This window comes from Anomaloglossus baeobatrachus, chromosome 10 (assembly GCF_048569485.1).
Source record: "Anomaloglossus baeobatrachus isolate aAnoBae1 chromosome 10, aAnoBae1.hap1, whole genome shotgun sequence".
In the NCBI taxonomy this organism is placed as follows: domain Eukaryota; kingdom Metazoa; phylum Chordata; class Amphibia; order Anura; family Aromobatidae; genus Anomaloglossus; species Anomaloglossus baeobatrachus.
In genome coordinates this window covers 98,626,573-98,647,423 of record NC_134362.1, presented here as the reverse complement: position 1 = coordinate 98,647,423, position 20,851 = coordinate 98,626,573, and the positions used below count along the sequence as shown (strand labels likewise).

Genomic DNA, 20,851 nt, shown 5'->3' with positions numbered 1-20,851 from the left:
GTCATCACTGGATCAGATAAAGACAAGGAAGTGTTACTTCCACACATTGATATGTCCTTCAGACACCCGCTTTCCGTTTAGGCTTCGCCATCATCAGTTTCCCCTAAAACCCGCATTTGCCATGACAATAAACAAGTCACAAGGGCAAACTCTACACCGTGTTGGCATATATCTACCTGAACCAGTTTTTGGCCATGGACAACTGTACGTTGCGTTTTCAAGAGTGACAATGAGATCCAACGTCAAAGTGTTGACACCCCTTTAAAAGGAAAGTTACTTACAGATAGTGAAAAGGTCTTCACACAAAATGTGGTGTACAAAAATATTTTTACTTAACTTTACACGGTTCATGGCCTTCTTTCATTACAAGCCATGGACATCATTAAACATTAGACTCATCTATTAAAACTGTTCCTTCTGTTGTTTGTCATTTTAAAGGGGTGGTTTACCCATTTTTTAGAGTGTAACTTACCATTATAGGCGTTTTCTGCATTGGCCTCTATTTGCAGTTCTGGCACTGAGCGGCGCTATCCTGCATGCTCAGTGCCGGTCACATGACCCCCTAGTGCTGCGGCCGCTAGTATCCTCTTACATCCCGTCAAGTTCCGGGCTCTCAAACTTGACTGTTACGTCAGAGGATGCTGGCGCCACTCATTGATTGACAGGGCTGTGGGCGGTGACTACCGCACGTCACAACCCAGCATCGAGGGGAGGATCCGGAGGGCTCCAGTGTGTAGGGGTGAAGACAAAGCGCGCCGCTTAGCATCTGTCAGATGTGGGAGGTACGGGGCACCAGTGTAGAGTACAGGGGTTGTTTCTTCAGCTGAAATCCCCCCTGTCATGCAAGTATGTGATCACACTATCTGCCCGCTGTCAACTGCTCAGCTGTCAGGAGAGTCTGCGGTGTCGGCAGTGTGATAATGTGCTCCTACCAGCAGCACAGGTGACCGGACGCTGCATGGGACCAATTTGCTCTACTCTGTCACCTGCACAACAAGTCCCAGAGTGGAGACAGTGACATGTAGCATTCGGTCACCTGCACAACAAGTCCCAGAGTGGAGACAGTTAGTGACATGCTCTGCTCTGACACATAGTGTGCTATATGTCACTATCTTGCTCCACTCTGGGACTTGTTGTGCAGGTGACCGGATTATATGTCGCGGGCGGAGGGGCGCTGCGCTCGCTAACGCTCGGGTCCGGCGCTGCGGCTGCTGCTCGGTGGCTCGAGCGGTGGGCCGGATCCGGGGACTCGAGCGGCGCTCCTCGCTCATGAGTGAAAAGGGGGTGGTTTGTTTGGGGATTTAGTCCGTGACACCACCCAGGGGTTGTGGTGAAGATGGGCACCACCGCTGCTGGTGACGGGGATCCCGGGAGCGATGGTAGGGAGCAGCTGGGATGTTGTTTTTCCCCTCCGTGGGTAGGGGTTGGTAGTCCCGGGACCCGATGGTGTGACAGGGAGGCAGGGTTGCAGGGACAGTGCGGCGCGGTGCCGGGTGGCACGGGTGTACTCACTCAGCAAGAGATGCACAAAGTCTCCGGTAAACCAAACGGCTGGATGGACGGGTCCGGCAGCCGGCTGCTGTGTCTCTCCCCGGACAGGTGATGGTGGCTGTCTCTCCCTGCACCTTTGTGTACTTTGTTGACTCCAATGGCTTCCCAACGGTAGTCCGCTCCCCGGTGTATAGATACCGGAGGAGCCCGTTTTGCCCGCAGGCGCTGGCCCTTGGACTTCTAGCCGGTGGCGGTGGCTGTATGTCCTCACGGTGTGAGCGGTTGCCTTCAATCGGGACTTGGTTGTTAGGGAACCCCGGGGGTTCCTGTCACATTCGGATTTGACTATTGTCGGCGGCTCCAAGCCTGGTCGGGGTCCGATGGCCCTGCCTGGGTGTGCTTAGCTTCACTCCGTTCCCCGGTCCGGTACCGGTGGGTCACCGCCCAGCCACTGTCCTTACGGCTCTGCGCAGTTCCACCAACTCCTGCAGACGGCACCACCGTCTGCCAACCTTGCTCTCAGTGCCTGGGCTCCAACTCAGACACTCGCAGTACGTGACCTCTCACTTTCACCTCCAAACTCTAACTCCAACTGCACTTTTCCCACCTCCCGGCCTGTGAACTCCTCGGTGGGTGGGGCCAAATGCCTGGCTCCGCCCCACCTGGTGTGGACATCAGACCCTGGAGGGAGGCAACAAGGGTTTTCTGTCTGATTAATGTTACTATCCGAGGGTGGGGGTGTGTGTGTGTTTTGTCTGTGGCTACCTGGCTAGTCCAGGGCACCACATATACATGTCACTAACTTGCTCCACTCTGTGACTTCTGCTGCATAGTACCAACTTTCTCCACTCTCACCTGCACAACAAGTCCCAGAGTGGAGACAGTGACATGTAGCATCCGGTCACCTGCACAACAAGTCCCAGAGTGGAGACAGTTGGTGACATGCTCTGCTCTGACACATAGTGTGCTATATGTTACTATCTTACTCCACTCTGGGACTTGTTGTGCAGGTGACCGGATGCTATATGTCACTATCTTGCTCCACTCTGGGACTTGTTGTGCAGGTGAGAGTGGAGAAAGTGGGTTCTATGCAGCAGAAGTCACAGAGTGGAGCAAGTTAGTGACATGCAGCACACTGTGTCAGAGCAGAGCATGTCACCGCTCTGCTCTGTTACCTGTCCTGCTGCATGGGACCAACTGTCTGCACTCTGTCACCTGCACAACAAGTCACAGAGTGGAGCAGATTGGTGACAGAGCACCTCTCTCCCCCCTCCTCTCTTTTCCTCCCACCTCTTACTCTCCCCCCCCCTGTCTTCTCTCACTCCACCCTCTTCTCCCACCCTCTCTTCCCTCTCTTCTCTCCCCCCCTCTTTTCCCTCTCTCTCTTTTCCCTCTCTCTCTTTTCCCTCTCTCTTTTCCCTCACTCTCTTTTACCTCTCTTTTCCCTCTCTTTTCCCTCTCTTTTCCCTCTTTTTTCCCTCTTTTTTCCCTCTTTTTTCCCTCTTTTTTCCCTCTTTTTTCCCTCTTTTTTCCCTTTTTTTTCCCTCTTTTCCCTCTTTTCCCTCTCTCTTTTCCCTCTCTCTTTTCCCTCTCTTTTCCCTCTCTCTTTTCCCTCTCTCTTTTCCCTCTCTTTTCCCTCTCTCTTTTCCCTCTCTTTTCCCTCTCTTTTCCCCCTCTCTTTTCCCCCTCTCTTTTCCCCCTCTTCTCTCCCCCCTCCTTTCCCTCTCTCTTTTCCCTTTCTCTCTCTTTTCCCTCTCTCTCTTTTGCTTCCCTCTCTCTTTTCCCTCTCTTTTCCATCTCTCTTTTCCCTCTCTCTCTTTTCCCTTTCTCTCTCTTTTCCCTCTCTCTTTTGCCTCCCTCTCTCTCTTTTGCCTCCCTCTCTCTTTTGCCTCCCTCTCTCTTTTGCCTCCCTCTCTCTTTTGCCTCCCTCTCTCTTTTGCCTCCCTCTCTTTTGCCTCCCTCTCTTTTTTGCCTCCCTCTCTCTTTTTTGCCTCCCTCTCTTTTTTCCCTCCCTCTCTTTTTTCCCTCCCTCTCTCTTTTCCCTCCCTCTCTCTTTTCCCTCCCTCTCTCTTTTCCCTCCCTCTCTCTTTTCCCTCCCTCTCTCTTTTCCCTCCCTCTTTCTTTTCCCTCCCTCTTTCTTTTCCCTCCCTCTCTTTTTCCCTCCCTCTCTTTTTCCCTCCCTCTCTCTTTTCCCTCCCTCTCTTTTCCCTCCCTCTCTCTTTTCCCTCCCTCTCTCTTTTCCCTCCCTCTCTCTTTTCCCTCCCTCTCTCTTTTCCCTCCCTCTCTCTTTTCCCTCCTTCTCTCTTTTCCCTCCTTCTCTCTTTTCCCTCCCTCTCTTTTCCCTCCCTCTCTCTTTTCCCTCCCTCTCTCTCTTCCCTCCCTTTTCTCTCTCCCCTCCCTCTCTCTTTTCCCTCCCTCTCTCTTTTCCCTCCCTCTCTCTCTTCCCTCCCTTTTCTCTCTCCCCTCCCTCTCTTTTCTCTCTCCTTTCTCTCTCCTTTCTCTCTCTTTTCTCTCTTTTCTCTCTTTTCTCTCTTTTCTCTCTCTTTTCTCTCTTTTCTCTTTTCTCTCTCTTTTCTCTCTTTTCTCTCTTTTGGCATGGTCAGTACAGAAATCTCTCGATCGTGGAGGGGTGGAAACATGGAGTCCCTAATGTGTCTGTGTATTTATTTCTAATAAAGTGTTTTTCTCTGTGTGATGTCTTTTTTTTTTTTTTAACCCTTTATTGGAGATTCTTAATGGTCCGGTCAAACTTGGCCTGACATTAAGAATCTCGGGCTTTATACCAGCTGGTAAAACATAGCTGGTATTAACCCCATATTACCCAGCATGCCGCCTGCCACCAGGGCCACTTGAAGAGTTGGATACAGCACCAGAAGATGGCGCTTCTATGAAAGCGCCATTTTCTGGGGTGGCTGTGGACTTCAATTCGCAGCGGGGGGCCCAGAAAGCTTGGGCCACCCTGCACTGCGGATTCCAATCCCCAGCTGCCTAGTTGTACCTGGCTGGACACAAAATAATGAGCGAAGCCCACGTCTTTTTTTTTTTTTTTTTTTTTAATTATTTCATGAAATTCATAAAATAATTTAAAAAAAAAAGGGCTTCCCTATATTTTTGGTTCCCAGTTGGGTACAAATAGGCAGCTGGGGGTTGGGGGCAACCCGTACCTACCTGCTGTACCTGGCTAGTACACAAAAAATATGGCGAAGCCCATGTCATTTTTTAAAAAAGGTTTTTATGCAAAAACCTTTATAAAAAAAAAATAAAAAGGCTTCCTTGGATTTTCCATTGCCAGTGAAGGTAACACCAAGCAGCAGGGGTTAGCAGCCAGTAGCTGCTTGGATTACCCTTAGTAATGTAAAATGAAACGCAGCAGGAGCCCACACTTTTTTGTTGTTTTTTTTTGTTTTTTTTTATACCCAAAGGGTTAGGGTTATGTGTTTTTGTTTTTTTTTTTTTATTATTTTTAATGAATTGTTTTTAAAAAAAAAATCGACATGAAGCCCATCGAGCGCCAGAGCATTTTGCTGCTCACTCATGCCTACTCCTGACCACAGCGCCAGCAGAACAAGTAATCAGATGACTCCTGTGTCGGACGATTACTTGTTCTGTGTCCCCCTGCATCCATCGCAGCGTATGCGGCCTGTGAGGTCACCTGAGTTCAGTCCAGCACTGGAGTCAGCTGATCTGAACTCAGTTGAACTCCAGCCCGCACACGCTGCGATGGATGCAAGGGCACCCAGAACAAGTAAGGCCTAAGCCACACGGCGAGAAAAACAGTGCGAGTGGAGTGCGATAAAACATCGCATTCCATTCCGACCAATATTAGCCTGTGTATCAGCGCACATGAGCAATTATTTTCTCAGCCTTAATCGGACCGGGAAAACAATCGCAGCATACTGCAATTGTAATGCAAGACTCTTTCTCTTTTACCCATTCAAGTATATGGGGTGAGAGAAATATCACACTGCACTTGCAGTACATCGGTGTACCATTTTGCAGAGCGAGAATCGCAATAGCCGGCTACCGAGGAGAGAGGGAGAGAAATCCCTCCCACCCCTCCTCAGTGCCGGCCTGCCCCTCCGCAGTGCTGGCCCACCCCTCCTGAGTGCCGCACCGCCCCCCGCAGCTGAGGTCCACTCGCACAGTCGGACCTCAGTCGCAGGGACACTCGCATGACACTCAGCTCTGCTGTATTGCCAGCGTGAGCCGAGTTTCATGCGAGGGGATCACAGTAATCCCCGTGTGGCCCCAGCCTAATTGGCTGACACTGGAGTCAGCTGATCTAAACTCAGCTGAACTCCTGTACACACAGCCCGCACACGGTCACATGTGATCGGCAGCAGGCAGTGACTGCTGTTAACCTGCAGCCATTGCAGCATGTGCGGGCTGTGATATCAGAAGTCAGCTGACTCCAGTGCCAGCCGATAAATTCTGTGTCCCACTGTAGAAGGATCCGGTAAAATAACGGTTGCATGCGCTGCACATTTAATCAACAGGATCCGGTCATATGCGGTTTGCGTTTTTTTGCCTACAGGCAAAAAAACGCTGATGTAAATGTATCCTGCAAAATGCATGCCACACGGATGATACGGACGACACACGGACTAGGCAAGAGGTAAAAAAAGCAATCTCGTGACCCCTCCATTTTTTTTTTCCCCCAATTATTTTTTTCACATGTTATGCCGTCTAATAGTCATAATTTCTGTACACACACAGACTATGAACTATATGAGAACAAGCAGAAGACAGACGCTTTCTTCCCCTGGTTGTGCAGAGCTGGGAGCTTCAGCTGTCTCTGCTGTGATTGCTCTCAGTGCATCCACAGGGAAGAGGCAGGGAGGAGTCTTTGGGTGGAGAGGAGAGCTGAGGGGGGGTGATAGATACAGTGGGTGTGTAAGATACAGCCCTAGAGCCACAAAGATTTATGGGAGTTGTAGGAACTGAACCCAGGAAGTCAGAAGAGAGATTAACCCCATCAGAGCTGGAGCCAGCAATGAAGATGTGCTGCTAGAGCACGATAAAAGGTAATATTGCTGAAAAAACATAATAGATGTGTGGAGAGGCACCTATTAGCAAGATTTATCAGAAAAAAAAATCAGTTTTGGTAACTGGACAACTTCTTTAAAACCAATAAATAATTATAAAAATACTAAATTAAACCTAACCCATCCAGTCCATTCATTACATTATTATTCAATCTACTAACCTACATACACATTTTAGACTACCCAATACGTTAGAATCGGGCCACCTTCTAGAAGATTGAATAAATGTGCCCAATTATATTAATGTTGTTACACAATACACTATTTTATACATGCATTTTACAAAATACATACAATTCTAGATACAGACACGTGCACACATACAATAAGCAGTCATGCACACATGTACACAGACATGCACACACGCAGTACCCAGACATGCAAGAAATATGCAGACATGCACACACACAAAACGCAGATGCGCACACGCAATACGCAGATGCGCAGACGCGCACACGCAGTACACAGATGCGCCCATTTGCAGGCAGACACGTACATATGCAGTACGCGCACACAGTATGCAGACAGCACAGATGCCGTACGCAGACACGCAGTATGCCAACATGCAGTACACAGACGCATACACACGCAGAACACAGACAAGCACACACAGTAAGCATACACTTAGTATGCAGACATGCACACACGCAGTGAGCAGACACGTACACACGCAGTGAGCAGACACGCACACACGTAGTGAGCAGACACGCACACACGTAGTGAGCAGACACGCACACACGTAGTGAGCAGACACGCACACACGTAGTGAGCAGACACGCACACACATAGTGAGCAGACACGCACACACATAGTGAGCAGACACGCACACACATAGTGAGCAGACACGCACACACGCAGTGAGCAGACACACACAGCCTGCAGTATGCCAACACACAGTACACAGATGCACACACAAAAGCACAGACACGCAAAACTCAGACGACCACACACAGCACACACTCACACATGCAGTATGCAGGCACGCACACGCAGTATGCCAACACACAGTAATTAGACGCACAGACACGCAGAACACAGACAAGCACAGACAGTAAGCATACACTCAGTATGTAGACATGGACACACGCAGTATGCTGACATGCAGTACACAGATACGTACAGTCACAGAACATAGACATGCACACACGCAGAATACAGACACGCTCTCACAATTAGAAAACAAAAAAGTGAACTGGAGTATTATGAGTTGGTGTGCATGCAGCTTGTAAGCTCATGGTCACACTGGCCATAAGACATAAAAAACCAAAGCTGAAAATATGTACATATACCCTGCTGTAACTAAATAAAATCATAATACATATAAATAAACATAGGGCACTTAGTAAACACTGTTTCTAATCAAAAAAGCGTAAAGCCATCCCACCGCGACAAAGTGTACCCAGTCGGGACAGTACCTACACTCTCTAATATTAAAACCTCACCATGTGTCAACAGACATCAATCTGAATAAGAGCAGAGAATGGCTGGGTCCCAACTGGATACACAGCTATGGGAAGCACTAAATGAAATGCCCAGCTCACTGAGAAGGGCTTGCAACTTATTTGTACTGAGTACAAGAGACTACAAAAGAAAACAATAAAGTGAGCCGGAGTATGAGTTGGTGTGCATGCAGCTTATAAGCTTGTATTATTTATTTACAGTGCCTTGCGAAAGTATTCGGCCCCCTTGAATTTTTCAACCTTTTCTCACATTTCAGGCTTCAAACAAAAAGATAAAAAATTTAATGTTATGGTGAAGAATCAACAACAAGTGGGACACAATTGTGAAGGTGAACGATATTTATTGCTTATTTTAAACTTTTGTAAAACAGAATAAACTGAAAATTGGGGCGTGCAATATTATTGGTCCCCTTTACTTTCAGTGCAGAAAACTCACTCCAGAGGTTCATTGAGGATCTCTGAATGATCCAATGTTGTCCTAAATGACTGATGATGATAAATATAAGCCACCTGTGTGTAATAAAGTTTCCGTATAAATGCACCTGCTCTGTGATAGTCTCAGTGTTCTGTTTAAAGCGCAGAGAGCATCATGAAGACCAAGGAACACAACAGGCAGGTCCCTGATACTGTTGTGGAGACGTTTAAAGCCAAATTTGGTTACAAAAAGATTTCCACAACTTTAAACATCCCAAGAAGCACAGTGCAAGCGATCATATTGAAATGGAAGGAGTATCATACTACTGCAAATCTACCAATACCCGGCCGTCCCTCAAAAATGTAATCTCAAACAAGGAGAAGACTGATCAGAGATGCAGCCAAGAGGGCCATGATCACTCTGGATGAACTGCAGAGATCTACAGCAGAGGTGGGAGAGTCTGTCCATAGGACAAAAATCGTCGTACACTGCACAAATCTGGCCTTTATGGAAGAGTGGCAAGAAGAAAGCCATTTCTCAAAGATATCCATAAAAGGTGTCGTTTAAAGATTGCCACAAGCCACCTGGGAGACACACCAAACATGTGGAAGAAGGTGCTCTGGTCAGATGAAACCAAAATCGAACTTTTTGGGCACAATGCCAAACGATATGTTTGGCATAAAAGCAACACAGCTCATCAACCTGAACACACCATCCCCACTGTCAAACATGGTGGTGGCAGCATCATGGTTTGGGCATGCTGTTCTTCAGCAGGGACAGGGAAGATTATTAAAATTGATGGGAAGATGGATGGAGCGAAATACAGGAGCATTTTTGAAGAAAACCTGTTGGAGTCTTCAAAAGACGTGAGACTGAGATGGGGATTTGTCTTTCAACAAGACAATGATCCAAAACATAAAGCAAAATCTGCAATGGAATGGTTCACAAATAAACGTATCCAGGTGTTAGAATGGCCAAGTCAAAGTCCAGACCTGAATCCAATCGAGAATCTGTGGAAAGAGCTGAAAACTGCTATTCACATACGCTCTCCATCCAGCCTCACTCAGCTCCAGCTGTTTACAAAGGACGAATGGGCAAGAATTTCAGTCTCTCGATGTGCAAAACTGATAGACACATACCCCAAGCGACTTGCAGCAAAAGGTGGCGCTACAAAGTATTAACTTAAAGGGGACGGATAATATTGCACGTCCCAATTTTCAGTTATTTATTTTATTTAAAAGTTTAAAATAAGCAATACATTTCGTTCAACTTCACAATTGTGTCCCACTTGTTGATTCTTCACCATAAAATTTAAATTTTGCATCTTTATGTTTGAAGCCTGAAATGTGGGAAAAGGTTGAAAAATTCAAAGGGGCTGAATATTTTCACAAGGCACTGTAGTTACAGCAGGGTATATGTTTATATTATTTTCAGCTTTGGTTTTTTATGTCTTATGGCCAGCGTGAACATAAGCTTACAAGCTGCATGCACGCCAACTCATACTGCGGCTCAATTTTTTTTTGTTTTGTAGTCTCTTGTATTCAGTAGAAATAGGGTGTGGCCCCTTCTCAGTGAGCTGAGCATTACATTTTATCTTATGCTTCCCATAAGTTGGGACCCAGCCATTCTCTGCCCTTATTCAGATTGATGTCTGTTGACAGATTTTAATATTCGAGTGTGTAGGTACTGTCCCGATTTGGGTACACCTTGTCGTGGTGGGATGGCTTTACACTTTTTTGATCAAAAACAGTGTTTACTAAGTACTCTGTTTATTTATATGTATTCTGCTTTTATTTAGTTACAGCAGGTATATGTTTAAATTATTTTCAGCTTTGGGTTTTTAAGCTCTCACAGTAAGCATACACTCAGCACATATACACGCAGAACACAGACAAGCACACATAGTAAGCATACACTTAGTATGCATACACACAGTACGCAGACATGCAATACGCAGACAAGCAGTATACAGACACACACAGTTCGCAGACGGGTGTACACGCGATACGCAGACACACACATACAGAAACAGATACCAAGGGGAGCGAGATTACTGCGCGTAAGCTTACAATCTATGAGAGTACAGGAAAAAGTTGAAACAGCAGTTTCAAATGCCATAAAATTGCATAAAGTCTTCTTTGTACAAATCCATTGAAAACGTTAACGTGAATACACAGAAGTTCACATAATAAAATAGACTGATGTGTTTCCAGCTACAATATTGCCCTTAGTCTTAGGCGGGCTTTGCACGTTGCGACATCGCAAGCCGATGCTGCGATGTCGCACGCGATAGTCCCCGCCCCCGTCGCAGGTACGATATCTTGTGATAGCTGGCGTAGCAAAAATTATCGCTACGCCAGGTTCACATGCACTCACCTGCCCTGCGACCGTCGCTGTGGCCGGCGACCCACCTCCTCCCTAAGGAGGCGGGTCGTGCGGCGTCGTAGCGACGTCACACGGCAGGCGGCCAATAGCGACAGAGGGGCGGAGATGAGCAGGATGTAAACATCCCGCCCACCTCCTTCCTTCCGTAGAGCCGCCGGCGGCAGGTAAGGTGAAGTTCCTCGCTCCTGCGGCATCACACACAGCGATGTGTGCTGCCGCAGGAACGAGGAACTACATCGTACCTGTCGCGGCAGCATAATTATGGAAAAGTCGGAGCCTGCAACGATGATACGATAACGACGCTTTTGCGCTTGTTAATCGTATCATCTAGAATTTACACACAACGATGTCGAAAGTGACGCCGGATGTACGTCACTTTCGATTTGACCCCACCGACATCGCACGTGCGATGTTGCAACGTGCAAAGCCGCCCTTAGACTTATGACTAAGAGTGATACAATTTCTGGTGAGACGCCAGAAATGCATCAGTTTATTTTACTATGTGAACTTATCTGTATTTGCAAAAAATGTTCATTGATTTGTACTAATAAAGAGGACTGTATCCATTTGTATTGCATTTGGAAGTGCTGTTTCAACTTTTTCCTATACACATTTGAAAGTTCGATCTGCAGTGAAGCTGGCTCCCATTCACTATAGCCCATCCTGCCAATATTGTGAATAGAGATGTGGTCAGCCCTGTTTAGTCTTAGTTTATGTGGATATGCAGGATTTTTGCTGCCTTTTTTTCTGCAGGCCAAACCTGCTTTTTTGGCCGTAAAAACAATGTTAAATACAAACATGTTGCAGGATTAATCGTGTGCTTTGTCTACCCTACATGTTTATAATATTAATATTCCCATGAAAACACTACAAAAATACTACCTACAAAAATGTTTTTTTTTCTCTTTTCTAATGGTGTGAAAAAAACGCTGCAAAAACGTTGAAAGAATTGACATACAGCAGATATCAAAAACGGCAGTTCTCAAATTCAGTATGGAAAAAAAAAACACGCACGAGGTATATAGATATGTAAGCGCGTCACCTGCTCCATCTGAAATGGCTTTTCTTACTTCTTCTCGGGTAGTTTGTGTGATAATTGATGTTCAGTTTTATGGATTCTCTACATTAACTGTAGAGCTAAATGGCTCTTAAACTGTAAGAGCCATCAATTAGCAGTGACTTCATTGCTAAGCATTCACTTAAGTTTCTGAAAGTCTGTGATTTTAACCTTTGTACTGCCATGTTCATAACACTTGCTGTGTCCGGTGCTCCCGACAGTGCGTTTAACACTTCATGGGCTGTTCAGAATCCGAGCACAGATCATTCACTGTCTATAACTTGTGAGATAAGATGATGTGATGAGGCCATGTAGAAAAGATTGGTCTCTGCGAAGAAATCCAGGCAGATTTGTATACATTGTGTAAACATCAGGGAGGTGTTTGTTCAGCTCCAAATATATTCTGCAACAGGAACAGACCCCCAAACAGACAGCCAATAGGAAGTGTCCTGGAAGTGATGATCCGGCCCCCGCAGAGCCCTGATCTCAACATTATTGTGTCTGTCAGGGATTACATCAAGAGACAGAAGGATTTGCACAAGCCTTATACACAGAAGATTTGTGGTTCCTTCTCCCAGATGTTTGAAACAACTTAGTTCCTGATTTTCTTTCCAAAAACTGTGTGCAAATGACAGATGTACTGGGAAGAATTGATGATATTGAGAAGGCAAAGGGCGGTCACACCAAATATTGATTTTGATTTCTATTTTGCTCATTCACTTGATTAATAAAATTAAACTAGCATTTCCATTTTTCTACACACCTGCCTAAAACATTTGCACAGTGCTGTTATAGTATCAGGCAATCGATTTTTATTACAAATTAGATTAAAGAAGTGATTCACCTTTTTTTATTACTGGCCACATCGATATTATGTTGAGAAACAAGGTTTCTCTCAAATACCTTGTGTTGCCAATAATGCCTGTGCGCTATTACAGTCCGCTCACCCCCTTCGTGTGACCTCCGGGCTCCGTGACCACTAATTTCCGGTGATTTCACGTCAACTGAGCCGTCGCTGGGCTGTGACGGTGAAACGCCGCCCACAGCCCAGTCACTCAGTAAGACTGCAGTCTGCCTTAGTTGATGTAACATCACCGAAAATCAGAGGATACGGAGCCCGGGGGGGGGGTGTCACGAGAAGGTGGTGAGCGGACTGCAATAGAGCCGCTCACAGGCACTATTGGCAACACAGGGTATTTGAGAGATGTCTCTCAATAGAATATCTATGTGACCAGTAATGAAAGGGGGTGAACCACCCCTTTAACTATTAGAAGCTTTTAGCCTGTTGATGAGTATTTCTATTATCCTTGTAATATCTACTTTTTGATCTCATCACGTCACCGACAGGGAAATGCTTTATTATACCCTAACCATTTCCGTTCTTATCACTTCCATTGTAGGCGATAGCCAAGTAATGGTGTCTGCAGCATAAGAATGCAGTGGTCCTGTGACTTTTTAAGACAGACAAAAGCCGCAGATCATTGGATACATGATAAAGCCAAGATATTAAACACCCTTTCCAATATATTCCGGGCTAAATGAGAAAAAAATGCAATTAAGGAAGAGCCTGCAAAACAATGAAATGAGAGAAGAGGATAAGGGAACGGCTAAATAATTAGGTTACTGCTGGGAAAAGCGGAGAGGAACTCCGAGGAATAAAGTTAATTCTATCGCCCTCGCTTTTATAAATCAAGCTGGTGGGAAAAGAAAATGTTCATTATCTCTGTCAGAACGTTCCATGTTTGGGGTCTCTCTAAGATAAAGTAAAGGCTCCTTAAAAGCATTCTGCTGGCGTTTAATGGCCGGTGTTCTATTACAGATATTGTAATAAACCTTTTCATGAATTATGGTTTCCAGCAAAGACTCCGACAAGAAAGAACCACCTTTTATTATAGAATATTAAGTGTACCAATGTTTTTTTTTTCTTATCTTTTATGTGAATTAGGTTTCCGGGACTGGGTGCCTAAAGAATTACAGAGGGTTGGATGCGTAGAACTTCTCAACACAGTGCAAAGGAGGGTCAGGCCCAAGCTGCATGTATTTGGTGGAATCCATGAAGGTAAGTAATTGGCTAACAGTGGTCAGTTTCCCTGTAGATATAGTAAAGCCTAACTGGTTGTCCCATCTGGCAACGTCTTTTCTAAGGCTGTGCTCACGTGAGTGTATAATTCAGACGAGTGCTATCTGATATTTTATCAGATAGCACTCGGTCCTATGTTATACTATGGGGCCATGATGCAGATGCCGATTTGGCATCAAAAAAAGAAATCGTAATATGCTTCAAGTCTTTCTGTGAATTAGATCATGTTCACCCATTCATGTCTATCAGTGTGTGTAAAACATTGGACTGCACTCTGCTGTCATCTAAGTGCAGTCAGATTTACGCAGAGAAGATGGAGAAATTACGTTCTCAGTCTTCTCTGTACCTATGATCCGATTCTTTCATGCATTAGAATTGGATCACAGTAACTTGACACTCACCTCAGACTCCGACCAGAGTATGAGCCAAGTGCAATTACCATAATCGATCCGATTCTTTCGGAAGAGAGAATAATCACTCATGTGACCCCAGCCTAAAGGGCGATCTGCAGAGGATCTGCTGCAGACACTAACAGAATTATGGGAATGTATCTAATACACAGTCAGTCATGCTGAGGGACTGAAGTGGGAAAAGCTTTTTGCATTAGCTCTCTACTCTAGCCAAGATACCTCTGTTGAGATCCTCCCTTTTGCCAAGAACAGGCTTAATATACTTACTTTGCTATATACTAACCCTTTGAATTCCACATCCCTGCTGATGCCTGGTTCTTGTTTACGCGTGATGTGGGGACATCATGTACAATTAACTGTAGTTTACCTCACCACTGCGGCCAGTTGCCATCCTGTGTGGTCTATTGCAGTGCTGTGTCACACAACAGCTGCTGACTTCCATGGTCAAGTGTATAACACATGCACTCAACCTACAGAATGGAAAAGAAGATTGGACTCCACTCTCTTAACTTCAAAACTTTTTTGATCTGGAAATATTTTTTTTTTCATCTCATAGCTACCCTGGATTAATATCCAAACTGCTTCTAGCAGATGCTGTTGACCTACAAGAGTGGTATTCATGGTTATTTTTTCCTAGAATAGATATACAATAATTAGCAATCACTAATTATCATGCAGTGCTATGCTGTGCATCGTGCCACAATGTTGTAAAATATTATGGACCTAGTAATCCCAAAAATCGTCCAGGATGCCGACAATTTAGTTCTAATAGTGGAAGTTTGCACGGCCTTGGTTTGTCTGCCATGGTGTACCGAAGTATACGTTAGACCAGGCTAATGCAAATCTATTATCTCATCTCTAACAATTATCCAAGGCATGTTTAACCCCACACAAATTGATATAGATGTAAGTCATTGTAGGGGTAACAGCATGTGGAGAGGATCAGGAGTTCTGTCCACAAATGTTAGACACGGCTATATTAAAGAGTCGGTATCTGTGTCTCTGAGCTCTTATCACTGCTCTTAACCATTTAAATCACACAGGTGCTTGCATGCACTGCGGCTCTTTCAGCCCCCTGCAATGCGATCATGGGGACCAAGTGGTTACTATGGCAGTCAGAGAAGGCTCCCTTCACTGTCTTTTTGGTGCTCCTGTAAACTTAGTTCCAGAATGAGCTACAGTTGAAACCAGAAGTTTACATACACTATCTAAAAAGACACATCTGCATGTTTTTCTCACTATCTGACATGAAACCAGAATAAACCTTACTTGTTTTAGGTCAATTAGGAACCAAAATTATTTATATTTGCCAAATGCCAGAATGAGAGAGCGAGAGAATGTTTTAAGGCATTTTTATTACTTTCTGCAAAGTCAAAAGTTTACATACACTAAAGGCCGCTTTACACACAGCGACATGGCTAGCGATAGCACCCACCCCCGTCGTTCGTGCGTCATGGGCAAATCGCTGCCCGTGGCGAACAATATCGCAGGTATGCATCACACCAACATACCTTCCTAACGACGTCGCTGTGGCCGCTGAACAAACTCTTTTTTTTAAGGGGGTGGTTCGTGTGGCGTCACAATGACGTCACACAGCGGGCCACCAATAGAAGCGGAGGGGCTGAGAGCAGCCGCATGAACGTCACTCCCACCTCGTTGCTGGAGGACGCAGGAACGCTGTTGTTCGTTATTCCCGGGGTGTCACATGTAGTGATGTGTGCTGCCTCAGGAATGACGAACAACATGCGTCCCAAACGAGCAACGATATTTGGGAAAGGAACGACGTGTCAACAATCAATGATCTTCCCCGTTTTTCGGATCGTTAGCGGTCGCTGGTAGGTGTCATACGCAAAGACGTCACTAACGGCGCCGGATGTGCTTCACGAATTCCGTGACCCCGGCGACATCTCGTTAGCGATGCCGTTGCGTGTAACAGGACCTTATTATGTCTTAATACTTGAGTATAATAATACTGGAGTATTTAAACAATATGGGACAGCCCATATGATGATGTCTTGTCTTAGGAAGCTTCTGATAGGTTTATTGACAGCATCTGAGTTAATTAGAGACACAGGTGGATGTTTTTTAATACGCACCTGAAATACACTGCTTCTTTGTGTAGCATCATAGGAAAGTCAAAAGAAATGAGCCAAGATCTAAGGAAGAGAATTGTGGACTTAGACAATCTGGTTCATCCTTGGGTGAAATTTCCAGATACCTGAAGGAGCCTCGTTCATCTGTCCAAACAGCTCTACACAAGGACAAACAAGATGGGAATGTCCAGCCATCATACAAAGGAGACGAGTTCTGTGTACCAGAGATGAACGTGCTTTGGTCAGACATGTGCATATCAACCCAAGAACAATCGCAAAAGAACTTTTGAAGATGCTGGTGGAAGCTGGTAAGATTATCATTTTCCACAGTGAAACGAGTACTGCATCAATATGGCCTGAAAGGTCATTCTGCCAGGAAGAAGCCATTACTCTAAAACAAACATTGAACATAGCCAGATTAATTTTTGCACACAGGAACAAAAACCTTAAGTTTTGGTGACCTGTCCCGTGGTCTTACGAAACTAAAATTAAACTTTTTGGCCATAATGACCATCATTACATTTGGAGGAAAAATGGGGAAGCTTTGAAGCCTATGAACATCATCCCAACTGTGAAATACAGGGGTGGCAGCATCATGTTGTGGGGTTGTTTGCTGCAGGAGGACCTGGTGTACATCACAAAATAGATGGTTTCATAAGGAAAGAAGATTATGTGGCAATGTTGGAGCAACATCTCAAGACATCAGTCAGGAACTTAAAGCTTGGGCGGAAATGGGTCTTCCAAATGGACAATGACCTGAAGCATACTGCCAAACTGGTTACAAAGTGGCTTAAGGATAACAGCCCTGATTTCCATCCTATTGAAAATTTATGAGGAATAGGTAGGTACGAGCAAGGCGACCTACACACATGGCTTAGTTACAACAGTTCTGTCAGGAGGAATGGGCCCAAATTCCAACCTACTTTTGTGAGAAGCTTGTGGAAAAGATAAGATTTTTGGTTTAAGGTACACAGCAGCTTGTCATGAGTTAGATGAGCGGACATCGTCACACCTTGCTCAGCCCCAATCCTGCCTCAGCTCAGCCAAAAAACGCTACATTTTTGAGCAACCTCACATTTGTGCAAACATTGTGTGACCTTTAAAAAGTGTGCTGCAAGTTTTGATTTGGAACACTAATATCCGGTGACAGGTTCCCTTTTTAAAAATTTATTTTTGCCTTAGGAACCTTAAAAAAAAGTTTCCTAATACAGAGAAAGCTGTTCACAACATCCATGTATGTATATATAGAACATTTGGTGTCGGTCTAATAGTCTTCTTTTTGATTATGTGATAATTGATTGAATCATGTACACTTCTTTATTGTCATATGGTCTCCTCCTTGACATAGGTGGTCTACAATTTCTATGGAAATACTTGTATGTCTTTAGTCTACTTTGCCTTCTGGTACCACATATGTTGTAAATCTATAAAATTCACTTAAAGGGTTTTCCGAGACTTTAACATTGATAACCTGTCTTCAGGATAGGTAATCAAAGTCAGATCATTAAGCGTGCGACGCCCGGCATCCTTGTCAATCAGCTGTTCTGAGTGCCACTGGCAGCCGGAACTACAACGTGGAGCTGCACAGCACAGCTCCATTAACAGAATAGTGTTCACAGCTGGGTACTGCATGTCTACGCCTTAAAGAGAACCTGTCAGGTCAAAAAAGCGTTATAACCTACATGAAGCATGTGTGAGCTAGTGACCCTTTTCCTACCCATCCCTGGTAATAATGTGTAATATGAAAGTAATAAAATAAAGTATTATTACTTACATATTCCCTATGTAAATGAGCAGGGTCTCTAGTCCCCTGGGCGTCGCATCGCCCTGTGGGCATTAGAATGCTTTCCATGGTCTCACGCCCCTGACACCATGGATTTACATTAGCGACGTCGTGTCTGCTCCTTTAGAATCCCGAGCGTATGCGCTTACCATTCTCGTCGCCTTCTTATCCTGGTGCTTGCTTGTCGGCTTCAGACGCGCACTGCGCATGCTCAGAAGACTCCTGCGGTTCCGGTCATGCGCAGTGTGCGTCTGAACCCGGCAAGTAAACACCAGAATGAGAAGGCGGCGAGAATTGTAGGCGCGCACGCGCGGGATTCTGAAGGAGCGGACTGTGGCATCGCTCATGTAAATCCATGGTATCACGCCCCTGTACCATGGATTTACCATGGAAAGCATTCAAATGCTCACAGGGCGATGCGACGCCCAGTGGGGCTACAGCCTCTGCTCATTTACATAGGGAATATGTAAGTAATAAAACGTTATTTTATTACTTTCATATTAAACATTATTATAACACAGAGCTGGGTAGGAAGGGGTTACTAACTCACACATGCTCCTGCTTGTAGGTTGTAACGCTTTTTTCACCTGACAGGTTCCCTTTAACGATTCAAATAGGAGTGAGATATGCAGTACCTAGCCATGGCTACTATACAGTTGACAGAGCTTTGATGTGCAGCTCCATATCCGAGTAGTTCCAACTGGTGGCACTGGGAACAACTGATTGGTTGAGGTGCCGAGTGTCGCACTCCTACCGATCAAACATTGATGACCTATCAAGAAGATCGGTCATCAATGATAAAGTCCTGGACAAACCTTTTAAGTGTTAGTAAATTTTGTTGGGGTATTTAGGGAAATATACCATAATTGTTGGGAGTGTTCATAAGCAGGTTTATGAGGTAGGAGGACATTATACCGTCAATGACTTGACAACAGTTTAGTAGAAGAAAACAGTTGGTGATTATTTTTCTGCTTAATAAGGCAGCATGTTGTGTTTCTAAGAATCTAAAAATGAAAGCTCCTTACTCTGTGTAAAGCGGATTATGGCTCGACTTTATTTCCATGCCGTAGCTTATAGCATTCAGGCTTAGGGCTTGTGCAGTTGTTCCACTTCACTTGTCTATATCACAATATATCCTTCTTTTTTGCAGGTTATGGGATTATGACTGATGGTTACACAACTTACATCAATGCCTCAACATGTACAGTCAGCTTTCAACCAACCAACCCTCCCATTATTTTTGACCTTCCCAATCCCCAAGCATCATGAAGACCCTTTGCACTTCTGAAAAAAATGGGTCTATAAACTGATAACTTCATTTTTTTTCCTCCCATTTAATTTTAATAATAAAACTACTCTGTTGGTATTTGTAACTATTTAAAGCTGTTTTTCCTCATCTTCCATTCAGTTTTGGTACAAAAAAATTTCAAGATTTTTTTTAAAATCTATTTTTAATTTATCAGCTTTTATTGTGTTCTCAGAACGCTGTTGTAAATTGTACATATCCCAGTAAGGTCACCAATCTCTACATTACGTCAGTTATATAAAAAAAAAAGCAATTTTTTTTTCCTTAAACCACCGGGATTTGCACAACCTAATATTTGTTTTGTGTGTAATTGTATTTTTTTTTTTTATTGTTATTGAATTTGTGTGCTTTTTTATCACCTCAAGGTGCATTTGACATTTTTTCCAATTTTTTTAGTTTTTTAGCTAATGAAAACCTTTGAACACCTATTATTATTATTGTTATTATTAATCCATTACATTTTGCGCTTGTTTTTCTGTGTTTATTAAATTATTTTTTATCTTTATTATGTATGGGGCTGAAACAGCTGTAAAGAAATTGTATGCCATACATTAAAACATGTAAATGCAAGACTCTTTTTAAATGTGGATTTATATATATGAGTATTTTTTCTGTGTTATAACAATGTTGAAATTATTCCTGGCAGTATAGGCATCTGAAAAAGAAGAAAATAAATCAAAATGTTGCACACAGCTAACCTAAATTATGAAGGATGGGCACATCTACAAGTGTCCTATTCCTATAATTTCTGTGCATTTTTTAGGCATGTATGAATACAATGGACGAGAAGGGCTTTATTGCCCCTTTATAAACATTCTTGAACCCCCTTTTCCTGTTAACTTTTTCCTTTTCTCATTTTGCACTGTGTGTAAATGCAATCTTGCTAGCACAAAAATCTTGTTGCAAATTAGCTCTTTCTGTTGACCTCTGTAAATGCTTTTTTCCAGGGCTTGTACAATTTTTTTTTCCTTTTTTGCTACCTTGTTAAGTTGTTAATGGACTTTAGAAAAAACATTTTTCTTTTACATTTATTGTGATATATATCTAGCGCCTTTATATGCAAATAAAATTGCAAGATTTTTAAATACGAGGCATTGCTTTTTATGTGTTCTTTATGTTCTCTAAATATTTAATTGAAATAGTAGCGGAGTTTTGGGGCGGGAAATCTGTAGCCCAGTAAATGGGTGAGACTTGTACTAACCTCATCCAAGCACTGCAGAAATTGATTTTGAAATCTGCATCATGTCAATCAGTCACTAATTTCTTGTTACATTTTCCTGTTGAATTCAACAAACCAAATTTTTGCAAATGTGATTTAACCATGGA

The 20,851-nt window shown here is 44.1% G+C and overlaps 1 protein-coding gene across 3 annotated transcripts in view; it reads left to right on the top strand.

The window, feature by feature from the left end:
- Positions 1-20,615, top strand: part of MPPED2 (metallophosphoesterase domain containing 2) — a 442,278-nt gene extending 421,663 nt beyond the window's left edge. For all 3 annotated transcript variants that reach the window (XM_075326561.1, XM_075326562.1, XM_075326563.1), the window contains exons 6-7: positions 13,799-13,912; positions 19,370-20,615. In XM_075326561.1, coding sequence (XP_075182676.1) covers positions 13,799-13,912; positions 19,370-19,488 — 233 coding nt within the window. In that variant the 3' untranslated portion in view covers positions 19,489-20,615. The remainder of the gene's footprint in view (positions 1-13,798; positions 13,913-19,369) is intronic.
- The last annotated feature ends 236 nt before the right edge of the window (positions 20,616-20,851 follow it).